The sequence below is a fragment of the Peromyscus eremicus genome, chromosome 7 (assembly GCF_949786415.1).
Source record: "Peromyscus eremicus chromosome 7, PerEre_H2_v1, whole genome shotgun sequence".
Taxonomy (NCBI): domain Eukaryota; kingdom Metazoa; phylum Chordata; class Mammalia; order Rodentia; family Cricetidae; genus Peromyscus; species Peromyscus eremicus.
This window is the reverse complement of record NC_081422.1, coordinates 90288885-90309101: the sequence shown is the minus strand read 5'-3', so window position 1 is coordinate 90309101 and position 20217 is coordinate 90288885. Positions and strand designations below refer to the sequence as shown.

The window sequence follows — 20217 nt, the reverse complement described above, 5'->3', positions numbered from 1 at the left end:
TACTTAAGTTCTTCACATTTTCAAAATACTAAAATTAAGTGAAACGTACTTGTTTCTGAAACTTATCAATTTTGCTTAAAAATTATTTTGATTTATTTCAGGAACATATCTGTCACTATGATAAATATGTAATTAATTTCTAATAGGTTTTGAGAGCCAGTGAGATAGCTCAGTGGTTAGAGCCACCTGATGCCAAGCCCAAAGACCTGAATTTGATTCCCCAAAATCACATGGTGGAAGAAGGAAACTGATTGCCATGGGTTGTCCTCTAACTTCCAAGTGGCACCATGGCATGTGCATGACCCCACCTCCACAATCAATAAATCTGAAATATTTTTAAAAATCCATTAAAAAAGAAAGCTATAAATATAAGTACCTATATATGTATATGTACACACACATATGTATATATATGTATATATAGATACATACACATACATATATACATATATAAAAGCATCATAATAATATATTTTAAAGATGGAGTTTCTATATGTAATCTGGCTGCCCTGGAACTCTCTATGTACACTAGGCTGGCTTTGAACTTACAGAGAGCCACCTGCCTCTGCCTCTAAGTGCTAGGATTAAAGGTATGCCACTACACCCAGCTTCTAATAGCTTTTGAACTTATTAATTACCCAATATTTACTGGAGTATATTGGAGCTAGACATTGCCTTTGGTCCAGATTTTGATACTTAATAAGTTCAGACTGAATTACTCAAAACTTCAAAACTTTTTTTTTTCTTGGTTGTTCGAGACAAGGTTTTCTCTGTGTAGCTTTGTGCCTTTCCTTGAACTCACTCTGTAGCCCAGGCTGGCCTCAAACTCAGAGATCCGCCTGGCTCTGCCTTTCCAATGCTGAGATTAAAGGCATGCGCCACCACCCAAAAACTTTTTTTTTTTTTTTTTTAATACTCTGAGAAACTTCTGTTCCAATGCAGTTTTGTCTGAGTCGTTCTCCCTAGTCAGTCTTGGCAGATGATTACACAAGTGCAATATTAAAATGTAAGGTCCCTAAGGCTCAGGCACAAAGACAGATAGGTACTGAGATTGATCACTGAGCCACATGTTACACTACAGGTTTCATAGATTTAAAGTATACTTCCAATATGTACCCTTGTCAATAATTTGTAATTGATGTGATAGCCTTTTCAGTTTCTATACTGGGTAATTTATTATAATTTAATGCTGTTGTCAACTGATGGCATCTACACGATGGGACTGATGTGCTATTGCTTTATATATTACTATCACAAGTTATTTGGAATGACTGTGCTCATTTTATAAACTGGAAAGATATTTAGAAAAGTTAAAAATGTATTTAATACATACAATCACCTTTAAATTATGAGGGATAAAAGGATGTGAAACTTTCATGACTGTATTTATCTGTAATAGTTTAAGTTGTTACAAGAAGATGTAGGGCTGACAAATCTTTTGATTACATATTTATTTATACTGCTGCATAAGTGACACAAACAAAAACCCATGAATTGTTTTTGGACAGACTCCAGTTATGTAGCCTGCGATGGCTTTGAACTTGAAGCAATTTTTGTTTCAGCCTCTCAAGTGCTGGGATTAAAGGTGTGCATTATCAAGCCTGGCTTTAAAAAATGATTCTCAGCTGGGCATGGTACTGTAGGTCTTTAATGCTAGCACTTGGTGGGCAGTGGCAGGTGGATCTCTGAATTCATGGCCAGCCTGATCTACATAGTAAATTCTAGGCTAGCCAGACCAGAACTACATAGTGAGACCCTGTCTTTAAAAAAAAAAAAAAAAAAAAAAAAAAAAAAGCCCAAAATAAACCCAAGCAAAGCACGGTGGCTGGTGTATGCCTGTAATTCCAGCACTCAGGAAGCTAATGTCAGGAGGCTCATGAGTTCTTTTGTTTTGTTTTGTTTACTGTTTTTTTGAGACAGGGTTTCTCTGTGTAGTTTTAGAACCTTTCCTCTGCGAGTTTGAGGCCAGCCTGGTCAGAGCTGTAACACAGAGAAACTCTTCTCGAAAAACAACAACAGAAAAAAGATAAAAGAGTTCTTGGTCAGCTTGAACTGTATACCTCCACAGTGAGACTCCATCTTAAGAAAAGACAAAAATACATTAAGATAAAATAAAATCAAGTAAAACAAAAGCTTTATTAACAAAATTATTTATTACTTAATTTGTATATATTAATCCTAAGACAGGATTTTACTATGTAGCTCAGGCTGACCTAGAACTCATTATGTAGTGCAGGATGGCCTTGAACTCATGGAAATTGTTCTTCTAAGGGCAAAGACAGCATGTGTGAGGCACTATACCAGGCTCCAAAGAACAGCTACTTATTTACTTCCTTAATTTTTAAAATATCTGTTATTTTAAGTTGTGTGTGTGTGTCCACGTGTGGGTTTACGAACATGAAGGCAGGTGCACGAGGAGGCCAGAGGTGTCGGAGCCCCTTGAGCCAGGGTTATATCCGGCTGGTAGCCACCTGACAAGGTTGCTAGGAACTGAAGTCTGGTTCTTTGTAAGTGGAGTGCACTGTCTTAACCTTGAGCCATCTCTCTAGCCCTATTTCTTCATTTATGTGTGTCTGTGTGCAGATGAAGGCCAGAACAGCGTGTATCCTCACTGTCTGCTATTCCTTTGAGGCAGAGTCTCTCCTTGAACCTGGGGCTTGGTTTTCTTGGATAGGCTGGAAGCCAGTAAGACACAGCAATCCTCTTATTTTCCTAGTAGCTGGAATAATAGGTGTTTATGGGCTACCTGGCTTGTTACATGTGTGCTATATAGGTGAACTCCAGTCTTTATAAATATGTGGCAGGTATTCTTCACTGTTGAGCCACCTCTCTGCCCCCTAGTTTAAAAAGAACAAATGGGGTTGGAGAGGTGGCTTAATGGGGAAAGGTGCTCGCTGTCAAGCGTGATGACCTGAGTTCAATCTCAGGGACATGCATGATGGAAGGAGAGAAGTGATTCCTCCAAGTTGTCCTCTGATCTCCACATGTGTGCTGTACACATAAATATACACCAAATAGACAGACAGACAGACAAACATAATAAACTTTTTTTGAAGAAACCAAACGAAGCAAACTTTTGGAAATGATATTCACTATTACTAACAGTACTCAGTTAACTCACCCAGCTTCTTATTTTGTTCAGGATGTGCTAACAGTCCATGCTCATCTCTTCTACTGGAAGAAGCAGTGACTTCTTTATCAAATTGTTTCCCATCACTCTTACTGTCTGCTGTGTCAGGGCTATCAATCTTTAGAATTTCTTTAAGCATCCGTGTTCCTTTCTTTTTAGAAGAAGATTCATAGGTAGATGCGGAGTGAGAAGAAAGTAAATGTTAGGCTTATGTAGCTTATTCATTTTCCTTTTTGATTTTCTGAGGTTTTTTTTTTTTCTTTTGAGGTGTTGTCCTTATGCATGCTAGATAGGAACTCTACTATTGGGCTATCTCTTCAACCTTTGCTCATTCTTTTGAAGAGTTCCTGTTGTTAAAAATTAAGATGCTAACTAAATTCCTCTAAGACAAATAGATGGTCAACAGCTGAAAAACATTCACATTTCAAAGTACAGAGATATTTATGTTATTTAACTTTTAGCCTAGTCAACAGCAATGTTTTAAAAAGCAGGGAACTGACGGGCGGTGGTGGTGGTGGTGGTGGTGGTGGTGGTGGTGGCGGCGGCGGCGGCGGCGGCGGCGGCGGCGGCGGCGGCGGCGGCGGCGGCGGCGGCGGCGCACACCTTTAATCCCAGCACTTGGGAGGCAGAGCTAGGCGGATCTCTGTGAATTCGAGGCTAGCCTGGTCTACAGAGCAAGATCCAGGACAGGCACCAAAACTACACAGAGAAACCCTGTCTCAAGAAAAAAAAAAAAAAAAAAAAAAAAAAAGCAGAGAACTATAGTCTATTGGGATAGCAAAAGAAAACCCTACAGAAACAACAGCACAAAAGGATGGCTAAATTGCTCAAAGCATCCTGGTTTTCCTCACATGATGACGATAGTTATTCAAGAGCCAGGTGTTGAAGCACGCCTTTAATCCCAGCACTCAGGAGGAAGAGACAGGCGGATGGATCTCTATGAGTTTAAGACCAGCTTGGTCTACAGCGTGAGTTCCAGGACAGTTAGAGCTGTTACACAGAGAAACCCTGTCTCAAAAAACCAAAACCAAACCAAACAAAAAGGGATGCAAGATACCATGCAACATGAGACACAGGGTTTGAACAGATGCGTGGGGTATGCATGCATGGCCAATGGAAGAGAAACGACTGTAGTTCCAAAGATGCTGAGCATACAAACCATAGCAAACGACTGTGGTGATAGATGCTCCTCATCTGGGGGCTCTCCATGGTGAGGTGACTGTACATCACTTTCTTTAGAGATATTCAAAGACGCTAAGAAGTTCTCAATTCCAGAGTGAGGCTAAAAAAATAAATATTTATGCATAAAGATCAAAGAAGGAAGAAGTAGTAAAAAGCTAGATTTTACTCTAAAAATTCAACTTTCACTCAATCATTTTCCTAGATGTAAAAGTTTGGGAAGAGACACTGAATTTATTTATTTATTTATTTACCTTATCGACAACATTTGGGTAACCAGTCACAACGTTCTGGGCTTCTGAGGATCCTGGACTTTCATTTCTCTTCAACAGTTTAATATTACATTTGGCAGATCCTCCAGAAGTCTGTAAGGAAGAATAAGTTTTGTGCAGGTAAACTTATAGTTACCATCTTAACATTATTCTAAATAAACTGAGCAAAGTATCTATGTATTGCATTCTCTCTCTCTAAAGATTTATTCATTTGTGTGTGTGAGTGTTTTACCTGCATGTCAGTGCACCACTGCTTAAGTGAGCTGTCATGTGGGTGCTGGGAACCGAACCCAGGTCCTGTGGAAGAGCAGTCAGGACACTTAACTAAGTGAGCCAACTCTCCAGCTCCAAGTACTGCTTTCTTTTAATGCCGTAAGAAAAAAAGGGGAAGGAAAGGCTATTACCTTGAATGGGAGAACATTATCTTTATTTTCATTAACCTGTGAATAGATTTAGATTTCATTCAGTTTTGAATATGGACAATAACCACGGATATGGACTGTGTGTTTGTGCTGCCCCACCTCAATCAGGAACTAATCAGCTTTATGAGGTGGCATTCTCATGGTAGGATTGGCAACGGTAATAGGAGAAAGAAGACAGTGCATCCTCTCTAACAGGCCAGAATTTACGACAGGAGCCTAGAAGGCCACGAAAGCCTTGAGAGGACAGAGGCCTTACTAAATCCTAACTATTTCAATGCTGCTGTCTCTCTCAACTTACACATTTCACTTTACTATTAAAAACGTTATTTTGGCTGAGTGTAGTGGCACACACTTTTAATCTCAGTACTCTTGAAGGTATAGCCGGAATGATGAGGAGTTCAAGGCTAGCCTTAGCTACCTACATAGTGAGTTAAGAGGCTAACTTGTGCTACAAGAGACCTTGTCTAAAAATCAGCATTTGCTCCCAAGCCTGGCCACCTTTTTTTTTTTTTTTTCAATGGTAGAAACTGACCAGGGCCTTCCACATTAAGATGTGGAAGCTCTCATCATTGAGCTATGTTCCCAACTCAAGAGATGCACTCAAAAATGTAAAGTATGATATAATTCATAAAAGTATACATAATTATATATGCCAAATTCCTTGATTCTTAACATGTCTACATGGTCTTTATTAAACCATAGAGACTTTGTAAAACAAAATAAAATGCATGATCTCAGCTCCCCCTTTCTAACTCTATACAATTTGACTTTTTAGACGTTGCTACCAGTGTACATACAAATAGACACTGGAATATTTTATAAAATGTGAGGAAAGCTTTAAGTGATCAAAAGTTTACTTCCATCTTAAAGATAAAGAAGTTGAAGCTGTTAAGAATTACTCAAGACCACCCAACTCCTTTTTTTTTTTTTTTTTTTTGAGACAGGGTTTCTCTGTGTAACAGTCCTGGAACTCGCTTTGTAGACCAGGCTGGCCTCGAACTCACTGAGATCCACCTGCCTCTGCTTCCCAAGTGCTGGGATTAAAGGTGTGCGCCACCACTGCCTGGCAAGACCACCCAACTCTTAAGTGGTAAAAGGCTGCAAAATTTACTTAGGTGCTATACAACAACCAAGTACATAAGAACATCCATCTATGAAAAAGTTTATTTAAAGAAAAATTACCTGTTTACTGGACAGTTTTTGTGTCTGACACTCAGCTTTAGGACTCTTATATTCTTCTTTAACTGGAGACAAGAAAACAGAAATTTTGGGAAGCAAAAGAGCTTACTAAACCCCAGTTGAATTCATCAAGTATTTCCCATAGCAAACAGTGTTTAAGTTTCCTCCCAGGTCTGTGCTCCCCCTCCCCCGTGCTGTCAATGCTGGAGAGCAGACCTAGGTGCTGGTCCATGCCAGGCAAGTGCTCTTCCACTGATCACAGCCCCAGATGAGAAGATGTATAAACTGAAGAAATTTATAATCCAGGTGAGATAGAGAAAGATCATTGCAGATTATCAGATGGAAAAGGAAAGTGGCATCTGAATTGGGTGACGTAGGGGTGGCAGATTCTCCAAGTGCAAAAGAAGAGGTTTAGAATTCTAGGTAAAACAAGCAAGCAAACAAACAAACAAAAAAACACAACCCAAAAGGATTCGAGAAAAGACATGAAAGCAGAAAGGACTGTACTTTTGCAGTTCTAAATGAGTCAGTTCTACAGGAGCTTAAGGAGTAACATCAAGCTTAGTGGAACTAAAGAGGCAGGTGAGTCATAATCGGGGAGACATTGACACCTATGGAGTTAAGTTGTAAGCAATGGGCAAGCAATCACAGAACGATTCTGAGCAGGTAGTAATCTGATCAGAATTGTAATTTGGTAATATTAAATTATGAGCAATATACTATTGGCTAGATAAAGGAGAGTAAGAGACAAATAAAAAAGCTTTTAAAATTTTTATTTCTGAAGCTGGGGGGTTGTGGTGCATGCCTTTAATCCCAGCACTGGGAGGCAGAGAGAGGCGGATCTCAGAGTTTGAAGCCAGCCTGGTCCAGGAAAGCCAGGGAAACAGAGAAATCCCATCTCAAAAAACAAAAATGCAAAAACCAAAACAAACAAATACAAACAACCATTTTTTGAGTTTGTGTGTGTGTTTGTGTTTATGTATGCATGGTATATATATGTACAAGTGCATGGATGCCAGATGTAAACAAGGGGTTTCCTTCCTTATGGGTTTCCACTTAACTTTTCTGGACAGGGTCTCTCACTGAATCTGGAGTTTATCCATTCAGCTAGATGGGGAGGCCACTGAATTTCAGGGGTCTGCCTGTCTCTACCCCTAGCTCCCCTTGGTGCTGGAACTACAGACAGTGGCCTTGGTGCCTGCCTTCAACAGTGTGCTGAGGATCTGAATTCAGGTCCTCATGCCTGTACTATAGGCACTTTACCAACTGGAATAGTTCCCCAGGCCCTAATTGCTTTATTTTTGAGACAAGGTCTTGCTGTGTATCCTAGTTTGGCCTAGAAATCACTATATAGCCTAAGGCTGGCCTTGAACTTGTGGTCCAATTCTCCTAACACATCCTTCATAATGCTGGGATTATAGGTGTATACCATCATGCTCATAAAAGCAACTTTTACCATTTCTGCTAAGGGGAAGCTAAGAGACAATAGGGGAAATAAAAAAATTGAGAGATTATCTTTAGAACAGTTAGGAAATGAAGGATACAGAGATGAAGGAGATGAAGCTAGTATATAATCTCCTACTGTATTAGATACACTAGGTTACATAGTTGTCTGTAGCTATATTTTACTCCTTACCACCAGACTGCTTATTAAGCCAGATGGAGAGGAAAGAATAAAAGACTGGCCATAGTGACACCTGCCTGTGATCCCAGCATTTAGGGAGTGGGAACAGGAGGACCAGCAGTTCAAAGTTATCCTTGAGTACACAGTGAGGTCCCAGCCAACCTAGGCTTTGGGAGACTCTGTGTCTACCAACAATGAAAACATTATCACCACAACCAGCAGCAAAAAGCAGGTGAGGAGAGATGAAAGGAAAGGAGACACCAGGGGAAGAGCATGAGGAACTTGTCAGGACATGGGAAGGGAGAATAAAAACGGGAAGGAGACAAGGAAAACAGGAAAGGAAGGGAATGAAAAGGTGAGGGCACACATGGCTAGAGCTTTGTTGAGACACATGGTTTCATAGAGTAACCTAAGTCACTGTGGATAGAAAATTTTAGTACATTTTCATTAAATATACAACCTTTAGCTGAAAAAGCCGAAGCATGGAGAGAGATAAAAGAAAGTTGGATTTGATTTGGGTATGTAGTATGTACGTGTGGAAATATATGGAGCCATATTAGTAGCTACAATTAATATATACTAATGTATAATAGAAAATAAAAAAATGTCCCCCAAAAGAACTGAGGCCCAAGTCCAGTCAGTTTTCTGGTGATTTTTACTAATCACTGTAAAAGGATGTAATGGCATTCTTTCCAAAACTCTTCAAAAATATCGGAAGGACTATAACTCAGTTCTTTCTCCTCAAATTAACACATCAGGTAAATTGAATAAAGGATAAATCACTGCCCCACCCCCACCCCCAAATACAGAAAAACAGAACAAAGCTTGTCAAGGATCTAGGGGAGGGACAGGAGGAGGAGATGGCTCCTGCAGGAACTTGTCAGCTGCACAAGCATGAGTGAGGATCTGAGTTTGGGTCGTCGTCGTCGGCATCTCTGTAAGAACTGGACTGGGAAGTATGTACCTGTTACCTCAGCTCTAGGGAAGGGTGGAGACAGGAGGATCCCTAGAGCTCACTGACCAGCAAGTCTACTCAACCAGTGAGCTCCAGATTTAGTTAGAGACTCTGTCTTTAAAAATGAGGTAGACGAACCAGCAAGATGGCTCAGTGGATAAAGGTCCTTGCTGCCATAGTGGAAGAAGAGAACCAACCCCCATAAGCTGTCCTCTGACCTCTACACATGTACACAAAATAAATGAATGGAATAAAAAGTCTAAGAAAAATGGTGGAGAAAGACCATGGAAGACACCTGGCATCTCTCACACACATGCCTATATGCACATGCAGATACATCTACATGAACACGTAAGACCCTCATAAAGGAATTTAAGGCTCTAGATATGTAGCTTAGTGGTATATTGTTTGCTTGGTGGGTTTGAGGTACTGGGTCAATCCTCAGAACTGAAAAGGAGCCGGGCGATGGTGGCCCACACCTTTAATCCCAGCACTCAGGAGGCAGAGCCAGGTGGATCTCTGTGAGTTCGAGGCCAGCCTGGGCTACCAAGTGAGTTCCAGGGAAGGTGCAAAGCTACACAGAGAAACCCTGTCTCAAAAAAACAAACGAAAACAAAACAAAACAAACAAAAAACTGAAAAGGAAGGAAGGAAGGAAGGGAGGGAGGAAGGAAGGAAAAAAGAAAGCAAAAATAACAAATATTTAACTAAATCTAGCTCCTCATAGGCCAAAATAAGAATTTAGAAAATAGAGAATTTACTAACCAAATAGAGGACAATGAAACCCATAGCTAAAAATCACATGTGATAGTAAAGACAGAAAGTTCACTTCTAAGATCAGGGTCAGGCAAGAATGACTGCTCTTTTTTTAAAAACAAAAAATTAACATATGGCCAAGTAGTGGTGGTGCATGCCTTTAATCCCAGCACTTGGGAGGCAGAGGCATGTGGATCTTTATGAGTTCAAGGCCATCCTGGTCTACAGAGTGAGTTCTAAGACAGCCTTGGCTACATAGGGCAACCCTGTTTAGAAAACAAAAATCAACCAACCAACAAAGAAACAACAAACATAGCTTTATCAATAACAGCATCAAAAAGAATAATAGAGAAATAAATTTAACAAAAGAAAGAAGTCTAAGGATCATGTACTGTAAATGATAACACATGAATGAAAGAAATTAGAAAGAACTAAATAAATGGTAAGGCATTTGTGTTCCCAGGCAGGGAAATGTAAGACACTGTACCCAATGTAATCTATGAACATTCCAGGCACAGTGTTTGCAGAAATAGATAAGATAATGGAAAGTCTATATGGAAATGCAAAGACTCAGAATAAATGAAACCATCCTGGAAAAAGGCAAAGGAAGCTGGGGGACTCCAAACTGTTTGATTTCTAAACTTACAAGAAAGCTAGAGTAAGGAAGACAGGATGCTGTTTGTATGGATATGTATAGATCAGTGGGCTGGAACTGAGAGCCAACGAATCATCACAAATACGTACAGTCAGCTGATTTTTACTAAGGGTACCAGGATGATGCAATGGGGGAAAGAACGTTCTTTTTGACAACTGTGCTGTAAAAACTGGGCATCTACATGCCAAGGCATCAATAACCTACCCTTTCCTCATTACAGCAGGCTTGAAAATGATGGTTGTGTTTTCTCCGTTACTCTGTTACTCTGTGTGTGTGTGTGGGGGGGGGGGGGCATGTGCACGACAGGGCACACATGCAGTTCAGAGGATAACCTGGGAGCGTTCCCCTCCTTCCACCATGAAAATGATGGTTGTGTTTTCTCCGTTACTCTGTTACTCTCTGTGTGTGTGTATGTGGGGGGCATGCGCACAACAGGGCACACATGCAGTTCAGAGGATAACCTGGGAGTGTTCCCCTCCTTCCACCATGGGTGTCCTGGGGATTGAACTGCAAAGCCTTTTACCTGCTGCGTCACTGCACTTGCCTGATGAATTTATTTTAAAGTGTGAGTTATATTTCAACAAAGCTGTTCAAACAACAAACAAACAACAACAAAAACAACCAAAAAAAAAAAAAAAAGCAGACAGCACATAAACATTTTTCTACTTAAAACTTACGTTTCCGGTGAGGGTCATGTTTTCTTTGCTGATATTTGACACCGTTGTCATTCAAGTCAGATTTATGTGGTTGAGTTACTTGACTTATTTCTTGATGTAGAACTGCACCCTGAAAGTTCAAATTCTCAGAAATCAACTAAACAAAACCTTAATATAACTTCAAAAAATTTTAAAATTAATTTAATAAAAATTACACAGCTTATTAGAAAAACACACAGAAAACTATAAAGAACTAAAAAACCACCGTGGAAATAAGAATCATTAACACAATGGCCACCACCCCAGGACTCCTCTATGTGTTAGTTAGAAAACAAGAGAAGTAAGAAACAAGCACCCTCCCAAAGTTCTCTTTTCAATAGAAGTAATTCAATTCAACTTTGTTTCAAGTTAACAAATACAGAAACTAAAGACGTGCAAATCTTTGAATGGTTCTTCATAACAGACACTTTCCTAAATCTTTCTAAGATTTCCTTTATTTACGTGTCTGGGTCTTTTGCTTGCGTTACGTCTGTGGACCATGTGTGTGCCTGGGGGTTAAGGAGGTCAGAAGGCGGCCTCAGGTTCTGGAGTAACATGGTTGTGAGTCGTCACCATTCGGACAATGGCAGCCAAACCTAGGTTCTCTGTGAGAGCAGTAAGTGTTCTTAACTGCTGAGCTATCTCTCCACCCACCCAGGAAGGCCTCTAAAAATTTCTCTAGGTCTGCTTCCAAACAAACTCCCTCTCAGTGTAACTGGGGATAAGGAACGAGTTGGTTAACAGAAGGAAAGGGTTAACAAGAGAGCTAAGGAATGGGGACATGCAGATTCACCTGCAGGATTCTCTTGATTCCTTAATGTTAAAGATTTTTCCAGTAAAAAGTTTTAAGATTAATAATTTTTCTTGTATTTTGTGAAAGCTGAAGATATTAATTCATTTACACTCTTTTCTGTGTTCCTTCTCCAATAGCTGATTTTAAAATTAATATTTATATTGCCAAATGAAACACGTCTTTGCAGCAAGATTGATCACAAAGACATAGTAATTAAGATACTTTATAAATAGGCACGATAGCAAAATGACATGACTAAGCTTCACATAAACATTTTACAAGATCATTTTTATCGCGCGTGTGTGTGATTACACATTGATGCCTTTCTCAATCACTTCACCTAACTTTTTGACAAGGTCTCTCACTAAACCTGGAGTTCACCATGTCAGCTAGACTTGACTGGTCAGCAAACCCCTAGGATCTGCCTGTCTTCACACCCCCCAGTCTTGTGGCTACAGACATGTGATATTATGCCTGGCTTTTACTTGAGTGCTGGGGATCCAAATTCATGTCCAAGTACTTTACCCATTGAGCCAACTCTCCAATCTTAAGATCCTTGTTTTTGAAAGGAAGAGAAAGCCTGAGGGCAAAAGAGACAACTTGCTATAGCTGAATCTGCAAGAGGAAGTAAAAGCGGAGGCTGGGGAGCTTTAATACAAAGTAATTTTCATCATTTTTCTCTTGGCAAGTCCTATTTATTTTCAATTCTGGGCACATACAAATTCACATTGGATACGAACACACATCATATCCTAGTGGTCACTGAGCTTGTCCCAAAACACTTGTGATATAGGATGGAGTTGGGGGGAAAATCCCTAGTGATCTCAGTCAGGGCTCTTCATTAACAGTCACATGGCATGAGCTTCGACCATCAGAGCAAGATGGGTAGTAGAGCTTTTGGGAACAGCAGTACTTTCTGAGGGGTTTGGGGGCTGAGAAAGGGAATTAGAACAGAGGGATCAATAGATAAGCACGAATAAATATTATGCGCCTACTACTGCCAGGCATGTTAAGTGTATTTTGCTTCTATTACCTCAGTATCAGTATAGTAATGCTACCCTCATAATAATGTTATGGCATATTTTTACTTTGTTTTACATATAAATAAACTGAAGTCCAAAGTGATAATTTCATTGAAGAATTACTGATTTTTGAGCTCAAACTCCAAAATTTAAGTTTAAAGTACTTCAAAGAACAGATATATAATTCTAAATTGAAAGCAAATACTATAGTTGTAAATAGTTCTTTGGGTCATTCTTTAATTAAAACAAACCAAAAACCTTACTATTTCTGTGTGTATGTGCATGTGCTGGAGTTATGGGTGGTTGTGAGCTGCCTGACAGGGCGCTGGGCACCAAACTTGAGTGCTTTGCAATTAGAAGTACCCACCACTCTTAACTGTGAAGCCATCACTCCAGCACCCTGTTTGATGTCTCTGTAAAAACATTTGCGTTGGGCACACTGCTATGTATTACTAAGGAATGCCTGGATTTTTCTTTCTTTTTTTGTTTTACTCTTGGTGAGTTCTCTAGAATTTGCTTAGGTTCAGCTTCCTCCTCCTTCTCCTCCTCCTCCTATTGTTGGTTTTTTGAGACAGGGTTTCTCTGTGTAGTCCTGGCTGCCCATGAATTCACTATGTATACCAGGGTGGCCTCGAACTCAGAGACCTGCCTGTCTCTGCCTCCAAAGTACTGGTATCAAAGGCATGCACCAAAATGCGTAACCACGCTGAGCTTCTTAATACTTTATGAGTTTAAAAGTGTTGATTTAGGTAGTTTACAATTCTTGGAATATACAGGAGATAGACAAAACATGGCTGTGTTCAGCTGAAATAAACTGTATCTGATAACAGAAATGACATGCAGATTATGAAACAATGTATCTTATGAGTCCCAAGGAAGGAACAGACCTTGACCCAGATCTAGAAGGATTTAGCAGTAAAGGAAGAAAGCATATTCTAAGTAGAAAGAATAAAAAGAACATACAATCCCAATTGGAAATCATTTGTGGGAAATGCAAAGTAAAAAGCACTATCTGAAAACATTATTTTATCAAATAGTTGGACATATTTTATGTGAATTAGTATGGCTCTTAGACTGGAGCTCCCAGAGGTTTCTGGTCTTAGAGAAAGAATTCAGAGAAAGACTGGGAAGAGACTCATCAATGACAAGCTTGTCAGAGCAAAGCACCAGTGTACTCTCCAGACACAGAGGGCAGGCAGGCTCAAGGGTCAGTGTGTGTCCTGGTGGTCTCTGGAGCCTGGGTTTTTCTTAGGGTCTTGTTCATTATCATAGATCTTTCCATACATCTAGCAGGGGACTGTTTTGATCTTGAATGGCCCCACAAGGACTGTCATACCACATGGTTAGGTGCACTGCAATGAAGTCACAGATGTACTTTTAAAAGACAATTTCAATGCCATTGTTTTTGGCAAGTTTTAATAAGTCCCTACCCGTCTTTCTTATCAGTTATAGATTACAAAAGACCTTATGAGTGAGAGGATTCAGGCTGGAATCCAATGGTACTGAACAGGGAGCCCAATGCATTCAAAATTAATAGAGCCACAAATTGTTAGGGCTGGCAAAGATATCAGCAGTCTCCAACGCCTTCATTTTATATGTGTGATCACAGCAGTCCAAAGAAGTATATTTGTGTAACTTGTTTTATGAACCCTGAACTCCAGAACTTGAGGTTCAGTGCCTACTACAATCTACTGCTACCGGGCATAAAGTGGTTTTCAACCCAGAAGATACTTTACCCAATTATGCCTGGATGCCAATGCAGGTGAAAGGATCTTTAAGAAATATTAGGAAAGATTATATACAAAGAACTCTAAGTGAAAGAGATAACATGGAAGAGCATAGACTAGAGCTTAGGTTAAACCTGGGGAAAATAGTCTAAAGTCTATTGCGAGAATTGAGAAGTTACAAAAAGATAACAGGAAGAAGACAACAACTAAAATTTTCTTTTAGGGGTGACAGCATACCAAAGTAGCAGCAGAAAGCCAGTGTGGACAGACAGAGACTCAGTCAGATATGGGGGGACAAAAGTTCTTGATTCCAAGCTTTTTAGATTGACTGCCAGGTTAGAAACAGGGGTAGGAAGAGAGGCTTCAGACGAGGTTAATTCTGGGACATCTTGAGGTTGCTGTGACAGTGGAGTATCCATACACACCTTCTCTACAGGCTGGCAATACTGGATTAACTACTTGATTGAGAGGTCTGAATCAGAGGTTATTATATGTCAGTTACACTTGACAGGGAAGAGTTCAAGTCATTAGTCAGATGATAAGGCAAAAGGGAAAAGAAAACCTGTTTACTTCAGTGGAATTGTTTCTAGTCAAACGTTGGAAAAGCAAGAGGTAAAAAAAGAGGGCACAGGCAAGAATCAGGAAAATGTTTTCACTCACTCACTCACCTACTCATTCATTTTAGGAAGCTGAGTTATGTAAGCTGGTCCTGAACTCCTGGGTTAAGTGATTCTTTTGTCTTAGCCTTCTGAGCTGCACAGAGTAGTTGGGACTACAAGTATGTGCTACTGTGCACAGCTTGCTAACACTTCCTTTCAGAGCAAACTTCTTTGAGCACAGTATAGTGACACCTATAATCCCAACCCTTGGGAGGTAGAGACAGGGATCAGTAGCTTAAAAATGCCTGTAAAAGTCACCTATATATGTCACTTCCAATTCTTCCTCTCTCTAGTTTTAAAAAAGATATTATTTTTGTCTGTCCGTCCATCCATCCATCCATCCATCCATCCATCCATCCATCCATCCATCCATCCAATATTTGCCACATGTGTCATGCCTGAAGAGGCCAGAAGAGGGCATCAGCCCCCGCTTGGCATGATCAAGGCAACTCTTTTAAAGAAGTATTTAATTGGGGGCTGGCTTACAATTTCAGAGGTTTAATCCACTATCATCATGGCTGGGAGCATGGCAGTACACATAGTGCTAGAGCTGTAACTGAGAGCTACATCCCAATCCACATGTGGAGAGAGAGAAAGAGAAAAAAAAACACTGGGCCAGGTGTGGGCTTTTAAAAACCTCAAAACTCATTCCCAGTGACACACTTCCTCCAACAAGGCCACACCTCTGAATCCTTCTAATCCTATTAATGAGTTCCACTAGCTGGTGACTAAGCATTCAAATATACGAGCCTATGGGGCCCATTCTTATGCCAACCACCACACTGAGCAATTTTCTCAAGCTAATGAAATTTTTGTTTTATATTTGAGATAAGGTTTCAGAGTAGCCTAGGCTAACCTCAAATTCCCTACGTAGCTGATCTAACTACCTCTTCAGCTTGAGTGTTGGGATAACAGGCATACACCACCACAAATGGTGAAGTTCATTCTTTTGTGTGTATGTATGTACAGACGTTCATGCGTGTGTGTGCACATGAATGTGTGCTGGTTCCTGTGCATGTGTGTACTAGGTGTTTTGCCCACCACTTTATTTTCTGAGCCAGGGTCTTTGGTTGAACCTGAGTTCATTGATTCACCTGGCCTGGCTGATGAGCCAGCCCCAGGGATGCTCCTATACCTGGCTCTGCAGCTCTGGGATGAGAGAGTTACTGGTGTGCTGCACCTAGCTCTGGCATGTGCTGCTGAGGACTGAACTTGGGTCCTAATGATTTCACAGCAAGCACTCTACCAACAAAGCCCATTTCCCAATGCCTCTTTGGTTTCCATTTCTTTTTTTTTTTTTTTTGGTTTTTCGAGACAGGGTTTCTCTGTGTAGCTTTGCGCCTTTCCTGGAACTCACTCTGTAGACCAGGCTGGCCTCGAACTCACAGAGATCCGCCTGGCTCTGCCTCCCGAGTGCTGGGATTAAAGGCGTGCGCCACCACTGCCCGGCTGGTTTCCATTTCTTGGTCCGAGTTTCTACTCTCTAAGCATCGCTTCTTCTTTTTTTTTTGAAGTGCCAGGTTAAACTCAAGGGAGATAAGGAAGCTCTGTATCATTGCCTAGAGTCTCAAACCTCTTCTTAATCTCTGAAAAGGTTTGCTCACTACCAGCACAACACTGTATATTCAATTGGGAAAATATAAGTTAATGAATGCCATTAAGGCCTTTGTTAAATTCAAAATGTAATTATTACAATTTTCTGAACAAATAAAAATTATGCCAAAACCGATTTCAAAGAAGTTATATTCCCACTTACTGGCCCAAATGTATGTATGCCTAAAAGGAATTATGAAAATTCATGACTGAAACGGTCATGAAATTTGGAGGGAAATATATCATTACAAATGAAAAGAAAAGCTTTTTTTCTTTAAACTAACTGTCTATAAAACAAAGAATGCTAACCTTTTCTTGTACCGTTGTCTGAAAGTGTTGAATTTTTCCAGATCCCTGTAGAGATTGCCAAATGTTGCAAAATTCATCATCACCTTTTGTAGGTACCTAGTAAATAAACAAAAATTTATATAAAATATGATGTTAAAAATAAAACTGTTTATTAAAATTATTGAATGATTAAACAAGACACTTAACTTTCACTATTTGAACGTCCAGTTTCCCTGCTCTGAAGCTGAGCATAGTAATTGCTATGTACTGTACTGGAATGTAACTAGTCTTCATAAATATATGGTTCTCAATTGTTCTATTGAAAAGTACTGAAGTCCAAGCCAACCATCCTATAAAGATGACACACAGAGGTGGAGGTAGAAAGATCGGGAGTCTGAGGCCAGTCTCAGCTACGTAACAAGTCTGAAGTCAACCTGGGCTTATGTGAGAACCTGTCTCAAACTTCCTTTCGAAGGATGATAAACAATATCCCCACCAACAGACTGATTTTTTGTTTTCTAATGTGCTAACCTATTAACTTATTCAATCTTTCACTTCAAGACTTTATTTAAAAACCTTCACCTTTGGGCACACACCTAGAATCCCAGTACTGGGAAGTGTAGGGAAGAATACCAACTCCAGGCCAGGCCACCCAGTGAGAACCTGCCTAAAAACAAACAAATACATCTCCATCTTACACAAAAATAATGTATAATAACTTTAAAAACTAGCTAAAGGAGGTAAATCGTTTCCTGCAGATTAAGACTGGAAAAACCATGCACCAAAACTTAGCACTAGGCCAGTAGAGGTGGCGCTTGCCTTTAGGAGGTAGAAGCAGAGGCAGGCAGAGCTCTCAGAGTTCAGCCTGATCTAGTCTATATAGCAAGTTCTAGGCCAGCCATAGCTGCAGAGTGAGACCCTGTTCAAAAGAAACAAACCCCCAAAGAAGAAAAATTTAATTGTGCTTACTTGTGTAATTGGAGAGAATTTTGCTTGTGTTTATTAACATTTAATTACCTGTTTTTTCAAATTGCTTTATAATAAACATATATCAATTTTGCAATGATAAATCATACATGGCATTTGTACTAAAAAATATGACTAAGCCTAAGACTTGGAATCATGGAATTAAAACTGTCTTACAGACAATAACCTAATTTTGATGCTCAGAAAGATGAAGAACACGATCATGAAATGCACGGCAAGGATTTGAAACTTGTTTCTTGTTAGATTTGCACAGGAGGCCTCACTCTCACGTAGTGGAGGATGAGCTCAAACTTCTGAGCGTCCTGCCTCCAACTACCAAGTAGTAGGATTACAGGTTTTTTTAAAATTAAAACTTGTTTTTGATGAGTATGACATAATCATCTCCCCATTATGGTTCAAATTTATTGTCATTCCTAAGAGGTATCATAGGACATTTTGATTACATAAGAATGTAAGTGTTGGGCTAGTCAGTTTTATGTCAATGGAAAAGGTGGAGTCATTTGGGAAGAGGGACTCTCAACTGGGAAAATGTCTGGAGGCAAGTCTGTAGTGCATTTTCCTGATTGATGATGGATGTGGGAGGGCCCAGCTTACTGTGGGTAGTACCACCCTTGGGCTGGTGGTCCAGGTTCCTGTAAGAAAGCAAACTGAGCCAGGTGGTGGTGGCACACATATTTAATCCCAGCACTCTGGAGTTCGAGGCCAGACTGGGCTACAGAGCTAGTTCTAGGATAGCCAGGGCTACACAGAGAAACCCTGTCTCAGAAAAATAAAACAAAGAAAAATAAACAGAAACTGTATCTCTACATCAGGCTCTGTACCAATTTTTTTTTAAATCAAGAAAGAAAACTCAATCGAATCAAGTTTCCACTTCAAAGTTCTCTATGGTTTTTGATTTGCAAAGAGAGTGGAGAGAAATACATGAGAAACTTACTTGAGTAGGGACAAAAAGTGACTGAGGAGAATGATTGAGTCCTCCCAGGTGCCCAGATGAAACTGACGAGTTTGAGCTGCAATAATTCACAGCTGGTTGTGGTTTCACAATGGCTGTCAACTTCTGATTTCCAGTTTCAGATCGACTCCCATGAGAAAGGTTCACCAAGGCACTTGTTGGCAGTCGGTAGCCCCTACCTGGTGAGCACCTGTGATTAAAAAGTTAGTTTAGTGGTGGGTCTGGTGCATGCCTATACTGCTTGCGGTTGACAGCCAGGAGTAGGAAGATCAGGGATTCAAAGTCATTCTTAGATACACAGGCCGTTCAAGGCCGCCTGCACTACAGAGTAAGACCTGCCTCAAAAAATGGGGAAGAAAAGCAAAAGCAAAAGAAATTTGGTAATGTAGTTCAGGGTTGGATCCCTGCACTTGAGAAAAGGGGACTGGGGAGTCTTTTGTCAACTGTTTCAACTCTATTGCCTAATACTTTTCCTCTTTCAAAATACTATCTTCTTTTATTGAAGGACACTGAAAAAGTGGAGTTCCTTTATGAGTTTCAGGTTGCTACAATATGTGTGTTTTCATGAGAACGACACATAGTACTGATTCTGCATTATAAAAGTGAGTATGCATGTAGGGATTGTTCACACAGCTCTCTATCAGATGCCCTTAACTAGGACTAGGAGAAAAAGATATCAAGAAAACAACAACAACAACAAACCAAGCCAGGCATGGTGCTGCATGCCTGTAATCACAGCACCAGAGAGGCTGAGGCAGGGTATCAGGTGTATAAAGCCAGCCCTGGCTACATTTCAAGTTTGAAACTAGTCTGCCTAGATGAAATCTTTTGTTAAAGAAATTAAAACAATGAAAAAGAAAACAAAACCCAAAGCCTAAAACATACAGGTATATTTTGACAGTGTTCTGGTACATGGCTGTCTGTCATTCCTGCATTTGGAATGTAAAGGAAGGAAGATCTTAGGTTTAAGGACAACTTTGACCAAGCTCTTGTCTCAAAACACACATAAAACAAAAAGTCATGTAATATACATATTAAATATATATGCACTTATTGTGCAAAGCAGAGTTACAACCGAACAACTGAATAAGAGATCCAAATTCTGTTGCTGCATTTGAAGAGTACAAACTGGAAGGTCTTAGAGGAAGAAGCACATTCAAGTTTCGACACAATAAAAGTTTTATATTATCACTTAATGTGCACAGGGGTCAGAGAACAACTTGACGCAATCAGTTCTTTCCTTCCTTCAGTTCTCTGTGTCCTGGGGCTAGCCCTCATTGCCAGATTTGGGCAGCAATCTCCTACACCTGCTGCACCATCTACCTGACCC

General features: G+C 40.1%; 1 protein-coding gene across 1 annotated transcript in view; it reads right to left on the bottom strand.

Annotated features, from left to right (window-relative positions):
- The window catches only part of Xrn1 (5'-3' exoribonuclease 1), a 110189-nt gene that overhangs the window by 14902 nt on the left and 75070 nt on the right, over positions 1-20217 (bottom strand). The window contains exons 31-37 of the mRNA XM_059268385.1: positions 18870-19077; positions 16970-17065; positions 10849-10957; positions 6186-6247; positions 4564-4674; positions 4290-4412; positions 3122-3281 (exon numbers count right to left, since the gene is read on the bottom strand). Of these exons, the coding sequence (XP_059124368.1) occupies positions 3122-3281; positions 4290-4412; positions 4564-4674; positions 6186-6247; positions 10849-10957; positions 16970-17065; positions 18870-19077 (869 nt within the window). The remainder of the gene's footprint in view (positions 1-3121; positions 3282-4289; positions 4413-4563; positions 4675-6185; positions 6248-10848; positions 10958-16969; positions 17066-18869; positions 19078-20217) is intronic.